The sequence below is a fragment of the Mucor mucedo genome (assembly GCF_025094135.1).
Source record: "Mucor mucedo strain NRRL 3635 chromosome Unknown EV154scaffold_92, whole genome shotgun sequence".
Taxonomy (NCBI): Eukaryota; Fungi; Mucoromycota; class Mucoromycetes; order Mucorales; family Mucoraceae; genus Mucor; species Mucor mucedo.
This window is the reverse complement of record NW_026252376.1, coordinates 68,433-90,256: the sequence shown is the minus strand read 5'-3', so window position 1 is coordinate 90,256 and position 21,824 is coordinate 68,433. Positions and strand designations below refer to the sequence as shown.

The 21,824-nt window shown below is 34.8% G+C and overlaps 1 protein-coding gene across 1 annotated transcript; it reads left to right on the top strand.

Moving 5' to 3' along the window:
* Positions 1-16,818: 16,818 nt before the first annotated feature.
* Positions 16,819-21,524, top strand: EV154DRAFT_484470 (uncharacterized protein; the record flags this gene model as incomplete). Its single annotated transcript, XM_051598656.1, has 13 exons — positions 16,819-16,884; positions 17,393-18,239; positions 18,296-18,408; positions 18,457-18,471; positions 18,527-18,588; positions 18,652-18,817; positions 18,889-19,197; positions 19,306-19,705; positions 19,777-19,998; positions 20,339-20,454; positions 20,561-20,721; positions 21,219-21,289; positions 21,430-21,524. The coding sequence occupies 13 exons, from the start codon at positions 16,819-16,821 to the stop codon at positions 21,522-21,524; spliced, it is 2,643 nt and encodes an 880-aa protein (XP_051454484.1).
* Between the last annotated feature and the right edge of the window lie 300 nt (positions 21,525-21,824).

Here is a 21,824-nt window from a genome sequence, read left to right as displayed (position 1 = left end):
TACTCAATATTAAAGGATGTTTTTATTCCATGTTTTTATTTTATTCGATTTATTTGTTTATTCTCAAATAAATCATACCCAAATACGACAGCTAAGAATGGGGAGTTGTTTATAAATATTAAATACAGAGTAATGATATTTAATAAAGACATACCAACTGACACTCAATAAAAATAGAACGTCTCCATATACCCTCTTATTTCACGCACACTATAATCTATAAGAGACTCTACATAATGCGGCTGTATTTAATTCTTTTTTTTATAGGCAGCAGAAATCTATGTACAGTCAATAGGTGTTAACGTGCCACCAAGCTTAAACCTGATAAATTTCAAATTTGTTTCAAATTTTTTTTTTTCGCAATTGCGATGTTGGTGATGAGTATTTTTTTTTTTTTTTTTTTTTTTTTGGCAAGAGTACCCTACTCCCCTTGACTTAGGCAAAAAAAAAAAAAAAAGTTCAGCATTGAAGGTCAAATGAATGCTAATTTATGTGTATTCATAAAAAAATTATTCTTTTCATGGTCTAAGTCCGAAAGGATTCTAACCTTTCTGTGGGAAGGTACTTTTTTTCCGCCAATTTCTTCACGGTCTGCACCGTCACTTCACTTGCTGTAGGGTTCAATGTATTCAATTGCACGCCGAAAGTATCTTCTGATTCTGGCAATTCTTCCTGCCTTATCCAAAAATGCATCCATGTTGCTATCCAAAGACTTGAAAGTGTAATCGCATTTGAGGCGAGCCTCCCGCTTTACTCCACCCTAGTACATATACTCACTGCCTGATTTTTAAAAAATTGCTATAAAAAATTTAATTTATTGATGAATTAAAAATCGATGACAGAAGAGTTAATCCTTCATGATTTTACAATTGTAATCTGAAATAAAAACAGAAATAAAAGCTATATTGATAAAGTTGATAGCTTTGATAGAAATGACATTGATTTGCCCTCTAAATGTCGGAACTTTATTGCCCCCCACAGAAATATATAAGCGCACTAATGACTGAAAATAAACAGACATTTTTATAAATAAATTGAAAATCGATGACAAAAGAACTACTCTTTTATACTTGTATTATTGTAATCTGAAATAAAATCTGTAAAAAAAGTTCTATTGATAAAGTTGATAGCTTCAATAGGATTGACATCCGGTACGCCCTCCAACTGTCGGAACTCTATTTAGCGTCCCACAGAAATTTACGAGCGCCCTAACAATTCTGATGGTAAATAGAATTTTTTATAAATAAATTAAAAATTCTTCACAGAAGAAATGGTTGCCAACATTGCATCTAAAACTTAAAGCTATTGCGAAGTTATCAAAATTAAAACTGATGAAGTTCATAGCTTTTTAAAAAAAAGTTACGGTTTCAGCCATTTCCTGCTGTTTTATTGGCTGAAATGGTTGTCGGGCGTTAAAAATTTACCTAAGCTCTTTTTGTTTGTTTCAAATGATGGGCCTCCCCTATACTCGCCCGCTTAAATATTTCAACACCGATAATGTTTGATGGCTATCACCAAATTTTTTTGATAACTAAAAATGTAAACTGTTTTTATATTATTGTTTAAAAACATTGTTACAATCGTTCTTCTGTCAGCGATTAGTAGAAAAATGTTTTTTGGCATATAAAAATGGATTTATAAAAGAGCAAAAAAGTTATCAGGTTTAAGCTTGGTGGCACGTTACCTGTAATACTAATAGGGACACGAACAGGTCTCATGCATGTATTTTACAAGTAAGCCATCATGTCTGATCATAACTATCAAGTTTACAACACTGCTTTGTCTTTTAAAAATGCTTTTCTGGTGCCGCTGTTGTATTCCTTTGCGAAAAAAAAAAGTATGATTTATACCATCATAAGATGGATGTTATTTTATAAGTATCAGCATGCCCTTTGTCGTATTTGACGCCTAATTCCACGAATATAATTACTCTTATCTTGTCACTCAATTATAATACATATAACCTATGTATTATAAGTACCATATTGCGAATACATTCCTATTGGTACGACACAGTACCAGCTACCTCATATGTCAAACTGAGATCAGATTTCATAATCGTTCCTGGATTGGTCGAGTAGCTGCCGAATCTTCTAGTTTCTCATAAATTTATTTTAGTAATCCAATCAAGGACCCTGTCATTGAATGGATAAACTATAATGCTCTAGAAGTGCCGGATATGGGTCAACTAGCTCCTTGTATATAACAATAAGCTATGTTTCATATGTAACTGATTTCTAAATCTAATTCTACCATTTCCCAGTTTGCGGGTAAATAGTCAATTCGATCTGCGCAGGAAAAATCTTGAAGTAATAATTGAATATAAAAAGGACCTCTATTTTTATCATGACAAACTCTCCAACTTATAATAAAGGATTATAGAGTCTCATTTCTTTACTTGCTTTATTTTCCCAATTACTTTTCCCTTTTTATCTCTCAATTATCACACCCTTGTTTATAACCGACTAGTTTAACGGTTAATTATGGCAAAAAAAATATACATGTATGCAATTTATACGTGTAGGCTACATCTTTTAAATATACAGGTACTAAGGGATACAGACTATGGATTAAACACAAAGACAGACTACCCTTGGCATGTTAAATGAACGGTATAAAAAAGGAGCCTTCCCTTTTGAATGTAAATTTAATATAGGTGTTCCGATTGACCCCTATTTCTTTTGTTGGATTTCGTTGCTATGCCTGCTCATCACAAAAAAAGCCGTGCCTTTAAAATCCATTTTTATACTAGCTATAAAGTGGTAACTGTCCCCCACTTTTTATAAATTATAAAGGGAGCTTCATATTATTCTTTTTTCTTATGATACCGTCCTTAATCAGTGTTTATCCTTGCTAGCCCTTAATAACTGGTAAAATAATGGTTGCATCTACGAGGAGCTTAGCTGGAATTGAAGAGAGGATTGTGTACCTAATTGGGAGAATGATAACAAAAACGATTTATATCCCAAGATTGAACTTTCTTTTAAATCAAATGACATGCTCTAATTTAATAATAATAAAAAAGGAACAGTGGTAATTTATACAGTTGTTTATTGCATATTTATTTAAGATAGTTATGCCCGCGCTTCTATAAAATAGAGACCAAATACAACATGTCGAAGAAAAGATGTCTCAAAATAGTATCCTTTAAAGAGACCCTTCACTTAAAAAAGATGACAGAAATTAACATACAAAAAGGCAAAGGGAAAATTACATTGAACAGCACATGTAAAAGAAGAAAAAGATTCACAGTAAGATGCAAAATTAATTGATACAAGGTAAAGATTTGAACCTATAAACAGACTCTTTAACATATTTTTAAAAAAGGATTAAAACGGAACGGATTGTAATTCAATAGGGAACATCTTTTTATCTGAGACATAACAGCAACTACCGATGGGTTTACGTGTATTACCTGAACAATTTAAAAATGGCTAAAGTTGAAAACCAGGAATTTGAAAGTTATCAGTTGATAAAGTCCATGTTTCGTCTAACATTAAAATATCAGAGGACAAATATACCGGATCGTTGATGATTTGATTCAAGTGAACATTTAGACTCTGGACATTGTGTGATATAACTTGAAAATGAGATTTTGTGGTTAAGACAGTGAATGTGGGAGAAAGAGTGATGGAAAGCTGTCGTTTGATTTCTTTGTAAAGAGCGCTATTTTTTTCTGACGAAAGTGCTTTGGGTGGGATAAACTTCTTGTTTTTGGAAATAAGTGTACGTCCCGCAGCGGTAGTTGCCCGTGAATATCCGACATAAATGAGTGACTTCCTCATTCTATGTTTTGCAGTATCATAAACTACAACATCTTTGTAAGTTCCACCTTGATACTTGTTAGTCGTTAAGGCTTCTGCCGGTCCTAAAGGAAATTGCTTTCTGTCGACTTGTAGCTTGGTTGTAAAGTCAGATGTGATTATGAGAGAACAAGGTTCAATCATAGTCCATGTATCGTCCAAAATGCGATTAACTTGTCTTAATATCACCTGGCTTTTGCGCAGGATAGCGCCACTTTTCTCATCACTGAATTTCAGCCAAATGCGTAACGGTTTTTTTCACTTGCCGGATTGTTTCTTAATGTCCCAAAATCAATTTTCACCAAATAACCAGTGCTGCCATTTACCAATCCATCGGAAGTGTCGATATTGACTACAATCATGTATCTTGCTCCGATTTTAAGGATTAATGTTTTTAGCAATCCCAGAGTTTTCAAACTGTGAGTGGAATCGTCAGACACCGAGGCAAGAATACGGTCCACATCAAATTTCTTTGGTTAATTACCAATGCTACAATCAAAACCAACAGATAAACTACCCTCTGTGTTCGTTTTATCCAAAATAGCGTTGTTCATGACACTTATTTCAGCGTTGGTATGAAACATGCATATTGGTCTTTCAACATTGCTTTGACCAAAACTCCGTACGACATTCAGGTGGGGGAAAATTGGTTGGCCATTGTTCAATGTGATCTTTTCTTCTTCTGTCATGCGGAGAACTCGGATTTTGAACAACTGTATGTCATTTGGTGTCATCTCACCAATGGCCTTGTTGTTCAATGCAATTGCAAAGCGCAAGTCGTCCCTTTGCCTCGCAATTTGGGTCAGCTTGTCAATTTTGAGATCCTTCCATCAGTTATTACCCAATACTGCAAGATAAGGGTCTTTAGGTAAATTTGTTGAAAAGAGAGGCGAGGAAATGACCGGCCGGAGCTGGAAAAAGACACCAAGAACAATAACAGATTTTCCACCAAATGAGAGGGATTCATCAAAAATGTCTGGAAGTCATTTGTCAATCCAAGAAAACATGAAATATCCGACCATGCTAATTTCATCAATAATTAAAATCTTCAAATATTTTAATGCAACTGCCATAGAGTGGCTAACGTCTGCAGAAAGAATGTTGACACCACCACTACCATACTGGTTTACTGGAAGCTGAAATGCGCCATGTAGGGTTTGATCATTGATATTGAAAGCAGCTTTACCGGTGGGTGCGGTAAGCAAAACAATCGGTGTGTTTATTTCTGTATCCCTTTCACCGTCGAATTCCACATTTATACTTTCACACAATGCTTTAATTGGCATTCGTTTTCCTACACCGGCACCACCAGTAACAAAATCACGAAACGTTGCAAAGGTACGTACAGACTCGTTGTCACTACTAAACATGCGGATTGTCACTCTATCACGATTGTATCTTATATGATTTAGGATGTGCGTGCAATATTCGCGTTGTTTTGTGTTCAACTTGGATACCAGCTCGTAAAATTCAGCCTTAGATAGCCGGTCAGGTAACTTGAATTTTTCCAAGTACGTTTTTTGACTGTTGTCTCTCGAGTTATTGTTTAAAAGATCATCACCAAGATCGTTGCTTCGATGATAGTTACCCTCACTTGAGTCATCAATGTCCAAAGTATATCGGCCAAAATTATTAATGGTATCGCCTGGTACTTCAGTATTTTCTTCATCTTCAGAACCACCATTAATATTATCGGCCGTCTCTTTATTCAATTGTTCCATGTAAATGTCGAACGTACCATCGGCAATAGCACAAAATTCTTTTTCCCGCTCCATAACCAAATTTATGTTAGCATTGAATACATCTTCATGTATTATGTCTAACAATTTTTTTCTTCATCTCTCCAAGGGTTATATAACTTGATGAAGGTTCTAAAAAATTCGGAAGGCTCTTTTTCAAGGTTGAATTTGTAGTAACGGATAACTTTTCACTTGGCTCTACAAGTTAAAAATCCAGAATCATTTTTAAGAACAAAGACTTTTCCTGCAGGACCGCCCAAGTAATGTATCAAGCGGAGGGCCATCATCACCAGATCCATCAGGTAAGTTGATATCAGAAAAGTTCCTATCATTATTATCATCACCATCATTTTCTTCTTGACTGGTGTTGCGTTTCTTCTTTGGTAATTTTCGACTAATTTCATAATAGGCAGCAAACTGAGCCAAATTAATGTCTTCTGGGCAATCAGGTCTATTCGTATAATTATCAGTTAAACTAGGCACAAAACAGTTAGTTGAATCAGGGTTCAATTTGGCTAGTTCCTCTTGACTTTTAAGAATGTGCTTCGATTTGTTGGTCTCCAAGTAGGAACAAAAATTGTCACTGTACTCGATTCTACCATTCTAATACCAAAAAGATTATAAGCGGCTTCTTGTGCAGATTTTTTACTGGAGTATTAGTACTGTGCAGCCAAAGATCGCAGCATATCAGTGTAATTAGTATCAGGATTATTTTTATGATTAACATATATTTCTTCCCTTGCTTTGTTCATGCCTCTATCAAAACTGTTGATATAATCCATAACGTATGCAAAGCAAGCGTAAGGATCCAGAATTAATAGAATGTCCATATTTGATCGAAACAAACTGATTATTTTTGGGCTGTAATTATTTATTATGATAGCATTTGGCTCCCTTTTAATATAAAGCATGTTCATTTTGTGATTTACTCTCAATACAAGAACATAATCGCTATAAAATCGATCATCAACAAGATCCAGAAATTCTTCGAATGATGTTCTGGAATCAGACAGCTCTTTATAATCGGTATCGAGATAATCCATAATTCCTTTGTTCGATTCCTGAAAATCTTTTATATTTTCAGCTGAACATTTCGTTAAATCCAACGGTTCCATAATTTTTGTGCAGCTGATTGGTGGAAAAGGGGTATTAAATCTACATACAACTTTGTTGCCGCCTCGTTTTCTTCTACATGTGCTTTTATGCCGATGCGTCTGTCTTGTACGTAATAAGTCTTTCCAAGTTTCGGCATTGTTTTTTGAAGCTGCATCATGATGTGGACTACCATCCCATTTTTTACTGCAAGTGATAGTTTTGTCAACAAAGCTGCAAATGTTTGCTTTTATGTCGTCTGCTTCAGTTTCGTTCTTACCGTTTTGCATGGAGAATAAAATAAAATATAAACCAAAAGTTATACTGTTATAACTTGGATACCACTTTATTATGGACCAAAAAATATAATCAAAAAACATATTAAAAAGTTTATTGATGGTCTATGAGAAAAAACTATGGATATTTATATAAAGAACTCGGATAGTTCTAGGGAGAATTTTAAGCGCCTTATTTGATCATGATGTAATAATCTGGTGGTAGTAAATAATTAACATGTCTTTAAATTTAGCCCTTCCATACTGAGTATATAAATATTTTTCAGAGGGATCAACAGTTATAACATCAAATGACAAGAATAATATTTGTACTCAGGATCTATTAATATTCTACAGTCCAGGCCCATTCGATTGTATTGCTTTTGCAGAATAAATATTTACTCCCCACAGGGATGTTCCATGTGTATAGACTCCAACGGTAGGATGAGAACAAGCGGGGTAATGTGTGATCTATGATAAACTTTTATATTTATTATTTATCCTTAATGTGATGTGACAATTAACTTTATTATTATATCTATGATATCCTCAACACTCCCATATTTTGTCCTCTAATACCGTTGTTCCTTTTAACCACAATAGCATGTGTACATGAGGTGATCCAATTTTAGATATATGAATTAAGTTCTCAATTTTTACAGAGATAAAATTCGTACCTCTATGTTGGAATTCAACCCTGAAACAGTACTCTGAAATTTCATGCCCAAAAAAAGGACCATCTTTTTCAGCCCAAGTTTTCTTCAACTCACGAAATCTATGATCAAAGTATCTAGCACCAGTAACAGGATCACTTTTTAATAATCCTGCTTTCTCGGCAAAAGACAATGTACTTGTTCCTCAGTCATTACGTCGTCGTCAACAATTTTTTTTAGCACGCAAAGTAGTTCGTTCCATTTAATTTCGGCCGCTGAAATAGTTGCAAGTACAGTTGGCACACCATATTGTCGAATCATAGCCATTGAATTCTTTTTTTGGTTTTTCCAATATTCGGAGGGAGAACGCGCACCAGATAACGTCTTGAATGCTTGGTCTTTGCTCAAAAGTAAGTTTACATTATCTGCGTTACCAACATCCTTAGCTGTAAAAGGCATGTTACCATTATCAGTGCTCTTTCGCTTTGTTAAAATTGTGTTAATGTTAGAACTCATTTTCAATAATTGGGTCTTGCGGTCCATAAACAATAGATAATCTGCTCTTTCTGCTGCTATTCTATCGAATCTTCTGGCCATAGATTTTGTCACGGATGAATAAGAAATGGAATTTAACCCCTTTATCTTGGTACCAAAAAATTTTTTCGGAAAAGACAAAAAATCACTATCCTTATCTTTTAAAATTGATAATAGGGCTCTGCCTTCACCAAGTTCAAATCTAATATTAAAGTCGTTGTCACTTGATAAAATAGAGTCTGTTGCTCCAGGATTCAAAGGCTCATCCTCAATATCATTATTTTCCCCGATATTTTCATTTGGCTCATCTCCCTCATCATTATCTTCATTTTCTTCGACAACTAAATTCGTTGAATCCCATTCGGTTTGGTCTGCTAATTGAACTTCGTATTCGGTATACAATGGAGTAGTTTGCAAATACCTTGCAGCACTCCATACCTTATGGGGGCTGAGATTTCCTCTGATATAATCTTTTTTAAAAATAAGTTTTCTAGCAAGACTCAAGTGAACTACACCGGATACATCGTAATTACGAGGTAAACAACTGACGGTAGTATCTACGTTTACAGGTACATTTACAATTCCTCCCTTACTCTTGAACTGTCCATATTCACCATTGTGAGTCTAATAGACTGAAAGACATGCCTTGGGGCCACAAGTCTCTACTTTAATCTGGTTAATTACAAAACACAAGGTACTTTCGCCAGAAAGTTTAAACCATTACTCAATGCAATTGTTGGTATCTTATTATTTTTGAACGAAGTTTTGCAATTTGCGCGAAAATAATGTTTGCCAATTCCAGTTTTGTGATTGTAATGTTGGTATGATTGCTGTACACACCATTATCAAGTGGCCATACACTACGTCCTCCACATAGCCATCTGTTTTCCATTTCTTCGTTATCTTCTCTTTCTACCCTTTCTTGATCGACAATTACTTCTTCGATAATAGGTTCAGACTGATCCTCCATTTGTGGGTCGGGTTGCTCATCAGAATCTTCTACATTCTCCACTCTGGTGCGATGCTTACGTTTGTATTCTCGCTGATATTTTTTGCATGTGGTTTTTTAAATTGCATTTTGACGGAACTGCTGCTGATATTCCTTATATGTATCACTAAGTGCCTGCTGTTGTCTCTTTTTTTGATTTGTTTTTTTTGTTATTGTAAGAATCCATTCTAAATTTGGAGGTAGATCTCGTAATCCTAAAGATTTATTAGAATACTCATGCTCCCGATCCACTGATATGGGACAACGTTATTTGGAAACAATTCTAACGAGTAGTATCCATATAATTCAAGGCGGAAAACTAAGTATAGATCTATTCCAAAACCAGAAAGGTTGGCTCATCATTAAACTCAGGAGAGTTGTGCCATATAAAAAGGATCAATTATTTCACAGCAGCAGAGTTCTTTTAGTCTACTTTTACCCCTAATAAAAATATACTTTTATGTCATTACTTTTCTATGTAATATTTTGTCAAATACCACAAAAATTTTAAATAACTTGTTTGCAAACACACAAAGTACACCAAAAAATTGAACCTCCGACAGTTTAAAATTAAAAATGTTTTAAACTCCGAGGTCCACCGTATAAGCTTAACTATGACAGAAAACCAAGTAATAGAGCATCAACCCCTACCATTTTACGGGTAAATCAGCGACATAAAAGAATATCAAGAACTATCAAATTATTCCCAAAAAAGCCCTTATACCCTTTGGTCAATTTCTGCCGATATTATATTCATACCAACAATATAAAGTATTTGAACAGTGAATCTTTAAGCCCTCCGTGGCCAAACAGGGAAAGCGAGCAGCATGCATGAACGAGAGTGTATGTTCGACACACGAGTACCTGTTTGTTTTATTGCTATTATTTTTTTTATTTTTTTAATAGGGCCCAGGCTTAGGCTTTGAGATTTGATAAGGTGCACGTAGCAAGCATATTTTAAACTTTGACAGCCAATTACTCGAGACCCTGCGGTGCGATTTTTTTCTCTTTAGCATATTCTTGCTCAGAATTTCCAGGGCTTTCATAAAAAGTAATTTATATTGGCCGGCATATTTCTCAGGAAGCCTCTTATATAACTGGTTGTATTACGTACCTTGTTGTCTTAGTGATCTGATTGTCTTGTTGATATCATTATCTTAGTAATCTGGTTGTCTGTAATTTCATGTAATGTAAGTCATATTATTGTCCTAGTTACGTTATGCTGTTGTAGATCATGTTGCCTTGGATATAATGTGCCTTGGATACAGTATAATGTTGCCTTAGTTACATACTTGTGGTTTTAATATAGTTGTCTTAATCACGGCGTAGTCTTAGGTATCTTGTAGTCTTAGACACGTTGTTGTCTTAGATATCCAGTCATTTCCGATATATCGTTGTTTTAGATATCCGGTTGTATTAGTCACTTTGTTGCCTTGGATACCTAATTGTCTTAGATATCAAGTGGTATCATATATCTGGTTGCCGTAAGTATGTTGTTGTCTTGGATACAACTTTATCATCGGTATTTTGTCGTTTGGATATGAGGTTGTCTCACATAGTTTGTTGTCTGGTTACTACTTCGCTGTTTTACTTGGGTGCTGTCATCGTTTTTATGTTGTTAGGATCCGATGTTGTCGTATTTTCTGTCATTGTTTTATATGCTGTTGTCTTGGTTGCTTCGTTGTGTTGTATATCATGTTAGCTTAGTTACCTGGTTGACCTATCTGGGTATCTTGGTTACATCGCTGACCTGAACATCTTGCATCTTCCATATAATGTTGTCGTAGAGATTATCGTAACCCAGATAACTTGTTGTCATAGATATTAAATTGTCTGTGACATTATGTTGTCATAGATATTAAATTGTCTTTGATACTATGCTGTCTAAGAAATGTCGTTGTCATAGATATCTGGTTTTCATAAATATATGTTTGTCGTAGAAATTAGGTTGTCTTACATATGTTATTGCCTACAATATCGGTTTGTCTAAGTTTTTTTGTAATTTTAACTAGCTGGTTGTATTGAATACCCGCTTGTCTTCAATATCATATTGTCCTCGACATGATATTGTATTGGATTCTTCATTTTCTTAGATATCAGGTTGCCTAGCTATCTCGTTGTCGCACGTATATTATTGTCTTAAAAATCGAGTTGTCTTAGTAACATTTGTCTTGATCACGTTATTGTCCTAGTTACGTTATTGTCTGAAAGACATTGTCGTCTTAGTTATCTTGTTGCCTTCGTTCCTTTTTTGTCTTAGTTACGTTGTTATCTTAGATATTTTGTTTTGGTTACGTTGTCTTGTATAGTTTTTTTTTCTTAAAGCATTTGTTGTCATGAATATCTTCTTGTCTTGGAGACCTTGTTTTCTTAGGAATCTTGTTGGCTTGGATATCTTGTGTCTTATATATGACGTTACCTAAGATATCATGCTGTCTTCGATATGTTGTTGCTATAGACATCTTCTTTTCTTAGCAACTTCTTGTCTTATATATCTTTTGGTCCTACCCACCTGCTTGCCTTAGTTAAGTGGTTGCCTTTGTTATTTATTCTCGTCGACAATTTGGTATCATTGTAATCTTGTTGTATTAGATATGTACATGGTTGCCTTACATATTTTGCTGCCTTCATTACTCCGTAAATTGAATTCTGTGTCGTCTTGGCAATTGTTTTTTTCTCGAATACTTCGATGTCTTGTCATCCTCATCGTATTGGATCCGTTGTTTTAGCTTCCTGGATATCTTGTATTTTATCCTGTCCTAAACGTTTTGTTGTTTTTAATATTTTGCTTGTATCTTATTGTTCGTATCCTCGTATTTTGTCAAGCTAAGTATGTTATTGGAGTTTTTACATAAAGTCCGGAAATAACTTTGTATGATTGTTTTCTCGTTAATCTCAACAACTGCTATCTGTTTATACGGTTTGACATAATGTTGTATAATTTATCTTTTTTTGTACCTTGACTAATCGTGCGTTTTGTTTATATACTACTGCCTATTATTATGATATCAACACTGTTCCCATGAACCCATAAAGTTATTCGAGGTTTCTACAATGTTTTTTTTTATAATAATGAAAAACATTATTGACTTTTTCTGGTTTTATTGAGCTCGAGCTAGATTTTTAATTGGTTACACTTAAATCTATTTTGGACTGAAAGCATCTCATGGGTCCGTGATTTGCCAAGTTCTCGTGATTTAAAAGTGTCGTAGAAAGTATTATTTCATTTTAATTCTTTTCTTGTCTTTTTTAAAGTTTCTTAGGCCCATACTAGGTCAATTGGGTTTTTGTCTCATTATGTGCCGTGTCTGTATTCTCTATTTTAATTGAAATCCATTCGGATTATGCATCTGTTTCGGTGTTTGTCATAAACAACTAGTTTGAGGTCATTCTCGCAGTTTTAGTCTTTCTATTTACACTTTAGAATTTTAATGGAACATTTTTTAAATCTTGTGCGCAAAGAAGCCAGTAAGGACTAGATGTTCTTTAGAATATATCATTTACTATATGCAATCAATGTAGACATTATCCCGTACTCAGTATTTTTCCCATAAAGACTTCCTAACTAGTTTATCATTGCAGACTCATTGTACTTGGTGGGTTTGTTTTCTGCCTTACCATGGAATTATTACCAATACCGTTTATAGACACGCTTCTTTTAAAGAAAAGAATATCTTCTAACAATTACATTGGAGTTTCTTTTCCTTTCGTATTTTGTTTTATATGTTTAATCTTTACTATATTTTATAAAAGGCTGCGCTAGTGCATGTCAGAACTGTTAGGCAGGCATTTACTTATATCATCGCAATTCTTTTCTTATATTTAGTACAAGAGTGTATGATCTTATTATTTTGACTTGAGAATTTTGTCAGGTACTTCACCATTTTGGATGTTAGAGTTTTTTTCTGGAATTAAGTAGATAGGGCAGAGTACTTCAAAGTTATTACCTTTATTCTGATATGTTTAGAAAATTTTTTTCGGCATTTGAAAATTACTTTTCCATCTTTACCTCCAATTTCGTTTTTTGTCCAATTTCTTTCAGATAGTCAGGATATCGACGTATTTCGTTTCCAAACTCTTTTGGGCATTGTATAAAGTGCTGTTTTAACATCTATTGTTGCAGTCGTTTAAAAGTCTCGTAGAAAGTAATACTTAGTGATATTGTCCTTTTTTCTTATTCTATGAGTGACTTAGTTTAAAACGGATTCAATTCATTAGCTGCTGAACCGTTTTGCAGTGTATCTTTTTCTGTTTGCTATGTGCATTGTGTTTAGAGACTACAAAAAAATAATTTCTGAAACTCCCCACTTACTTAAAAGATCCTGAAATAAATCGTCTGATAGTTTATGGTTTGTATCTATTGTTTCCACCACCATTTAAACGCAAAATGATCATAAGATGTTTGTGTTTGGTTAAAAGAGGGACTGCAATATCCCGAAAGAGTCTCTTTATTATTCACGCTTTGAGGATATTCATTTTTATACTCGGTGATCGTTTAATTAATAAATTCCAATATGTTGTTTGGCGTAGGAGTAATCTCCTTCTGGTCTAGCTAATTATCTCGTTACTGCTCACTTTATAGCGTGCTACAATTTATTTTCGATAGAATCCGTAATAAATCCCAACATTGTACTCCTATAGTATCGCATTTTTATTTATAAACTGATTATTTTTTGGCTAGACTTTTTTTAAATGTTTCCTTGCTTAAATAGATCTATTCTATAGTTAAAAAATGAATTCCCAAGTCTTTAGAAATATTTTTCGATTTCTGATAATTATTTGTGCAAATCTGTCTTATGCGTTCTTTTTTTGCAATTTCTTTCCGCTTGGGACGAAATCGTTGTATTTTTCTTTTATATAGTAAAGGGTAACGTAAAAAATGTTATTTAAACATTGGATACACTTTTGGGTATTTAAAACCGGCTTCAAGAATATTCATGGGATGTATGTTCTATTTTCTTATAGACTTGAGAAAGTTTTTTGTTTATTACTGCGTCAATTCTTCTTCCGTTTACTTCCTTTTTAATGTATGCAGTGTTTGTATGGCTTGTAAAAGGATTTCAATTATCCTTCAGTTATTTCTGTGATAGTAATTTTCAAGGGTTGCCAAGTGTTGTGGTTTTTAATAATTTCACCAATGGTTGTTCATTATTTGGTTACTCTTTTGTATAAGTTACTCAAAGTTTCTCTAGCAAGTACTATGACCCCTCCAAGTGTTCTCCCAACTATAGCATTTGTCCCAAAAAATATACTTACCTAGATTCATATTGTTCTTTAGCAATTTTGGAATTGGTTTTTCACCAATGAATGTAAGGTCTTCATGTCATAATTCGAAACGAACCAGTCTATGCTAAAATTATTTCTAAAACTTGTTTAAACCTATGGTATAAAGAACAATTGTTCTGTATCTTTCGGATTTGTTTGCCGAAAATCAGATTATCTAGGCGTTTATTGTTCTACTTTCTTCGGAATTCCTAGTTGAACACCTTATATAATACTAGAACTGTTACACCAATGCCAAATACTGTGTCAGTCCAAGTATACTTATTTTTCAATAAGTATTTTTGGGTTTATGTACACTAATTTCATAAATTATTCGTGCACTCCAGGAAAAAAATTCGTTCATTTTTACCATAAAATTTCGTTCAGCGCCCCAATAATATTTCGTTTCAATTAAGAAAAAAATTACGCGCATTTAAAAGTGAAAAATTCGTTCATTTTCTGGAGCTAGTTTACAAAATTACATTTGCAATGGATAACATTATTATTGAAGATGGTCAAGGAGGCGCAATTGATGAGCAGGGAAATGAGATTGTTGAAATGTTAATGGATGTCGACTACGAGACTTTTCCCTTGAAAAACGCTACAGAGTATGATCAATATGTCGATGTCAAGCCAACCGAGAAAGAGAAAAAAGCGGTTAAGAAAGAAGAGTTTGTGGAAGCTGAGACTGGCAGCACCGACCCTGAAATGCCTATTCGAAAGACTTATAGACGTTATAAAGACGAGGATAAAGAAAAGTTTTTTTATTATTACACACAGACAGATATGTCCACCCGAGCAATTGCTCAGAAATTGAATATACCTCCTTCAACAGCGCAAACATGGGTAAAACAAAATGAAAAAGATCCCCAGGACACAATCATGCGAAGACCCGGCAGTGGAAGACCAGTTGGTAGACCCGCATTGCTAAATGAAAACCACGAGGCTTTTTTGGTCAACCTTGTAGACGAAAATGCTGGGTTGGTTTTGGATGAGATGATGGAAAGTTTGACAAATGAGTTCAGTGACCTCAGCATTTCCAAAACGGCACTCTATAATTTTGTAACCGAGAAATGCCGCATATCTTTGAAAAGAGCCCACTTTCACTCTGTCGAAAGAAATAGTCCTGAGAAAATTGAGCAGAGACGTCAATGGGTTATTAGATGGATGAGTACTGATATGGACTACAATAGTAATTGCGTGTTTATCGATGAAGCTGCGTTTCATATTAATATGAAACGTAGCGTAGCATGGTCTAAGAAGGGAGAACGTGCGGTTGTTGTTGTGCCTAAAACAAGAGCAAAAACAACAACTATTTTGGGGGCCATCTCACCTTACGGTGTTGTCAACGTCAGTATCCGACGTCCAAGAGTTGCAGCCTCTTCAAAAAAAAGAAAAGCCGAAGGAGGAAAGCCTGTCAGTATCAAAGGCGGGACCGTTACAGGTCATTATTTTAACTTCATTTCCAACACACTAGACGTAATGGATCGACACGAGGAGTTTAAGAACCACTACCTTGTCATGGATAATGCGCCTATCCACACCAACAAAGATATACAAACATATATCGAAAAACGTGGGTATGGCTGTATCTATCTCCCTCCTTACTCCCCTGAACTGAATCCAATCGAACAGTTTCGGTCAGTTTGTAAGAGCAAACTTAAGCCGGTAAAGCTGTTGGATGAAGAGACCTTGACAATGAGAATAAGAGATGCATGTAACAATGTACTTATCAGTGACCTCCAAGGTTTTTGTAGATATTCTACAAAAAAATTTGATGATTGTCTTGATGGTAAACCCATTTAATAAAATATATTTTCATTCGTTCATTTCGTTCGTAGACTCTGCACGAATTATTTATTAATTTTTGAGCGATAATTTAATTCGTCGCTGAACGAAATTTTTTCTTGAAGATGAACGAAATTTTTTCCGTGAGTGCGCGAATATTTTGTGAAATTAGTGTACTTGGTTCTCTTGAATTTATTTTCAATTGTTTAAAGAACAGATTGGGAGACGTTCATTTAACTATCTGCATAATATTGATTGCTTCAAAAATGTGTCAGATAATATTATTAAACGAAACTTTTATTTTTTTTGTTTATTTCTTAAGGTACTTTCGTGAATATCACATCAATTCATCTTTAGTTTCTCTAATGTTCAATGCGAACAGTCTCTATCGTTTGCTTAAATTATTTCAAGATTATTTTAGTACTTTTCTTGTTCCAAACCGTTATGTTTCACGTGCTGTGGTGTTTTCAATAATGTTACCACTACTTTGTAAATACATGATCACCCTATATATATTTCGTTTAGTATTCGGTATGTACAGCTTAAAGTATGTATTGTAATTTTTAATTAGTAAACATTCGATAACTTAGATGGCCGGGTACTTTGATTTTGTTGTCTGTCAATATAACAAATATTCAAAACCAAAATGATCAATGTATCGTTGGGATTACATTTTAGAACAAAATGTCGCAGCTTAATGTTCGTGTACGTTTAAATTTACGTCATATTTGTTTTGAAAATTTGACTTCGGTATAAGATGTTTTTTATTTGTTACGATTTTTAACATTGTATATTTTGCAAACATTGATCCTTATTTCTTCGGGATCTGATTTAAGAGCAAAATATCAGTCTAATGTTGTTCAGCGCGTTCAGTTACGTTCAAAAATCTGTAATTGCAGCTTTAGTACAGCCATTTTTGTATTTGTAACAATTTGTAACATTATATCTTTAGCAAAGATTGACCAGTATCCGGTGGCATTTGCTTTTAGAGCAAAATATATCAGTTTAAAGTTTTTCATCTTAAAAATTTACTTCATACTATGTAAAAAAACGCCTTAAGTATAAGCGTTTTTGGTTTTATATTATTTTGTGACATTGTATATATCTCGTCTGGATTAGGCTCGAAACAAAAATTCCGGGCCTAATATTGTACTCCGTGTTAAGTTACATCATGATATTGAAAATCTGCTATTTCTAAACACGTCGTTAAGAATGTTACAAATATATTACTGAGGGATTCATTCCTGGGGAACTGTAGTCAGTTTTAAGAAAAATTATTGTGGATTTGGAGACTGATTGGGATAGTCCTACCCTTTGCGAAGTCAACATCGATGCTTTCATTTCGTACCCATTGAAGGAGCTGAAAATCATGCCAAAAACTCGTTTGAAGCTGTCTTTAAGCCCCCATTGGAAGCAGGCATTGACTCGCCTGGACTTCAGGTACTTCACGTTTCGTGGTGAGAGGGACTCTGTCAAGAATTACCCACACACTTTGCTTTTGGAGGCCTTTTCGGAAGCATACATGCACATTCATGTCCTCCTCTCGAACATGAAGAAAATGAAGCTTGGTGTAAAGAATTCTAGAAGAATGTTGGGTGCTGCTGTTCAAAAGACGTTCACCGACCGACTCCTAATTCCGGCCATTCGCCGTGTTCTGATTTGTTCTCGTGCAAATCGATCTGGTGGATCTTCTGGCGAAGCCATTGGTACTGGATTTCATATGACGGTGCCCAAATTTTTGCTTGGTTCGGAGCTTAAGCTCTTAGTCAAGTCTATGCGTGATATTGCGAAGGAGAGTGCGGATTTGGCCCCATATCGTCATTTTGTTTTTGTGGTTTCTTCTTTCGGGTTTAAAAGCCCAATTTATGGTCCGGATTACACGTCCATTCTTGATACCATGGTCGACTGGTCCCAACTTGACCCGCAAAGATGCCTTGTAGATATTGGCTTGAATCTATTTGCCAAATCCGAGGATGGCCGACAATTGGTATTGTACGTTAAAGTGGAAAAAGTCGAAAATATGGGAAAACGTTTTGATGATCCATCCATAAAGACAGATTTTTATGGAATGTCTTTGGGTTCTTTTGGTGGCTTCTCGGGAAAAGGTCGGTCCAGCAGTCTTCTTACGCCTTAAAAAGTTATGATATATAACGATATCAAGTATCTGTTTACGATGTCCCGTTCTGGTGTAAACGAAAAGGTGTCCGGTCCATGGTACCCGAGAAAATGAGAAATATTTTTCATCATCAAGAAGGTCATCATTTAAAGAACATGGTATGCAATACATTTAATATAAATTTTTCCCATATATTTACTTGAAAGATTGTAATTGAGATGGTATAATGCCCGTGTTTCCGAATACCGAAGCCACCAGTTCACTACTCGTTTGGAGGTTTGTGTCCCCGCGATCATAGCCACTACGGCTTACGTCGACGTCTTAGTCGCAAAGTTAAAGTACGTTTTTCTATAGGTACCTCATTTAAGATACTCTATTAATTATGCTGCTTTTAATGATAGGTCTGCTTTTGCTGGTGAAGCGTTCATCCACATTGATTCGAGTATTTACCTTCATTACGTTGGTCTTTTGGTAAATCTTTTAAGTGACTTGGCCGAAAAATGTCTTGGTTCCGTTCTGTTGCAGTCGTTCTCCGGGTTATATCTCTTGGTCTACATGCCCAACAACGTGATGCATTCTGATTGAACTTTAACCGACGCTGTCAATTTCGTATCATCAAGCAGATATGATAAAAGTAGGTGCTGTTTTTCCCTGGTGCGTTTGACGTCGATGGCGACAGAGTCATGTTTGGGCATACTTTTGATTCTACTCGTATTCAACAGGCATTTCCCGGTGCAGTTACTTTTGATTCCACCGAACAATTCATGTCGAGTCGATTCCAGGACGGTTACGTAAGAGGTGCCAACGTGCCGGAAGCTTTTTATGATTTGTTCGACAATACCGAGACAACCTTAGAAGGATTACTTTTGACAATGTCCAATGCTTTTCCTCTTGCTCCCGTCACTTGTCCTACTCTTCAGGCGTATTTCGAAATGATCACTGCCTCCGTGATGCCAATCTAAAAACCTTTTGATCATTGTCCTCTATTTTTGTATGATATTTCCAATATTGCAACTGTCAAAAATGTTTATAACGTTAATCAAGGTCTAATGCAGGACGGTTTCGGGACGAAGTTTGCCGCCTATTTTTTGGAGCAATTCTGGTCCGAATATATAACTTTTTGGAAGGATGGTGATTGCTATTTTGACCTACTTGGTTTCTCCAATGTTCCAACCAAGGCTTTTCTTTCCAACTTTGATGCTAAGCGAGTGGCTGAACCAATGTGTATTACAGAGCGAATGTATTTTCTTCTCCCATTGCCGGATAGAGACAGCTGTAGACCTGCGGACATTAAGAATGAACTGACTGCGTACATGGATGGAAAAGGTATAGACTTAAACTGGAAGTCTTTTGGAACCAGGGCCTGGTATCTGGAGTTATTTGCAAACCCATTTATCGGTTACGAAGTCCTATCTCATTTTCATTCCTTGCTAATGGTTCAGTGTCTTCTTGCTTGTAAATATCTGACAGTCTCGATAAAGTGTAGAATATATAAAAGACAGGAATGTGTTTTTTTGTTCGTAAAGCATCTCGATTTGAGGTAGTATTTGAGGAATTAAACATATCTTTATGCAACTTCCTTCGTAAATATTCCGGTGATAACCAATCTGTCTGTAAATTACTTAGTTCCAATCCTCTTCCTCACATCAGTGATAATTTCAGAAAGCTAAATGGGGACTCAAATACATCAGTATCAGAACCTAATCGTCTTACACGCGTTAAGCGTCGTAAAAAAATTGTTGCAATCGGTAAATGACCAAAATATAGTAGTTTAAGCTCTTTTGATATTTATCACTATTTTGATATTTTACATTCGTCTATGCCTTTTTTAATTTTATGTCATTAATCATTTTCATGCCATTTTATTAGGCCTTATATTTAAATATTTTTCCCTATGAAGTTTTTCTCTCTATGACTAATATATTTCCAAGTCAGGATTGTTAGTTTGTTTACAGTTTTCTTTTTTATAATAAATTTAAAATTATGAAACTGGTCTATTTTGTAAAATGTGTATAACTTAAAATGATTTCTTAGCCTTCGGCGATGGAGTTACTTAAATTAATTGAATTAAACATAAATGGTTTAAAGATGGGACAACTGTTAATAAAGTTGGAAACCTAGTAATAGTACCAAATAAGAACCAAAAAAATAATTTCAATAACTTAGATACTTCTAAAGTCATTGCAAAGACCCGTTTGTGGAAAGTATAATAGTCAAAACCAGTTTTTTTATAAGCTTTTCTGGACCGAAATAAGATATGACAGCTGGAACGAACTAAAATGTAAGTCATAAAGCGATATACATATCCAGATGACAAAGATTTATGGTACTGGCAAAAGTTACTACGAAGGGGGTTTTTCTATTATGCTCGCTGTCATAATCGTTTCATGTAGATGCATTAATTTAGTTAATTCTTTGCCGGCAACTGTTCATCTGCAGGCCAGCCATCAATCATCAAATATTATTCGTAAGTAAGTAATGACTTACTAAACTTCGTCATTGCCTTTTTTCAAGCTAAATCAATATGCAATCCTGTTACTATGAATATTACCGGGCTTTCCCTTTTCGTTCTTCTCCCTTCATCAGATATATAATTTTATTGCCGTCTCACATCCATTCTTCTTAAACACTCTCTCTCACTTACTCTCTCTTTCTTATAATAAACAAAGTATCTTTAATTACTCTGTTTGTGTAAGCAAGTCTTTTTCGGTCTGTCCTCTCCGCCTTTCCGCTCTTGACATTTGCCAATTGTTCTTTAATGAGACATCAGAAACAAGCGAACTATCTTATGCAATTTGAAAAATATTTCCAAAAAAGGTTCATCCATTCAAATATTCCGGTATCAAGATGATAATTTAATGCTAATGATGGGAGATACAATCTCATCTTTCTCGCCAAAGGTTACCGTGCGGCTAATGGAACGCTCATTAACTGGAATTTATTTATTAATTATTATAACCCTATATAGAAAAAATTGTCGTTGCTCACAAATGTTCTTGTCGATTATCCTTCTAACTGGATTATTACACGTTAGTAAACGTATATCTAAACGATGAGTCTAACATTACACTCTATTCATATAACGTCGGACCCATAAAAATCATAAAACCGAATAATCAGCTTTGCCCGAAAATATGCCATTAGCAAGTCACGAAGGCATTCGATATAACTTTATGTAGTTCTAACTTTCATTCGGGGTTGCTATGTCCGGCAATGCTGGGCTTTCAGAGGCAAGAATATTGCAGTGCACCTAGTGTATGACACTAAAACGTAAATAAGCCAGTGGTATCACCGTTCTTTGGGACAAAAGTAGAACCATTAAAAAGAGCTCATGTTTTTACGTCGGATAGTGTTCTTTAATTTGTCGATCCTAGTTTTGTCCGGGGTTGCTAAATACACCTATACTAGACCAGTCTCCAAAAAACTGATGACATTAAAGCAGCATCGGACTAAAGAAATATGCTGTAGACTCAAAAATGTTTCATTAAAGGTTATGGAAAAAATGGTTTCACTTCTTATATAAAAGATAATAACTTATACAATTTTTATGAAGAGCTTTTAACCGGATCAATAA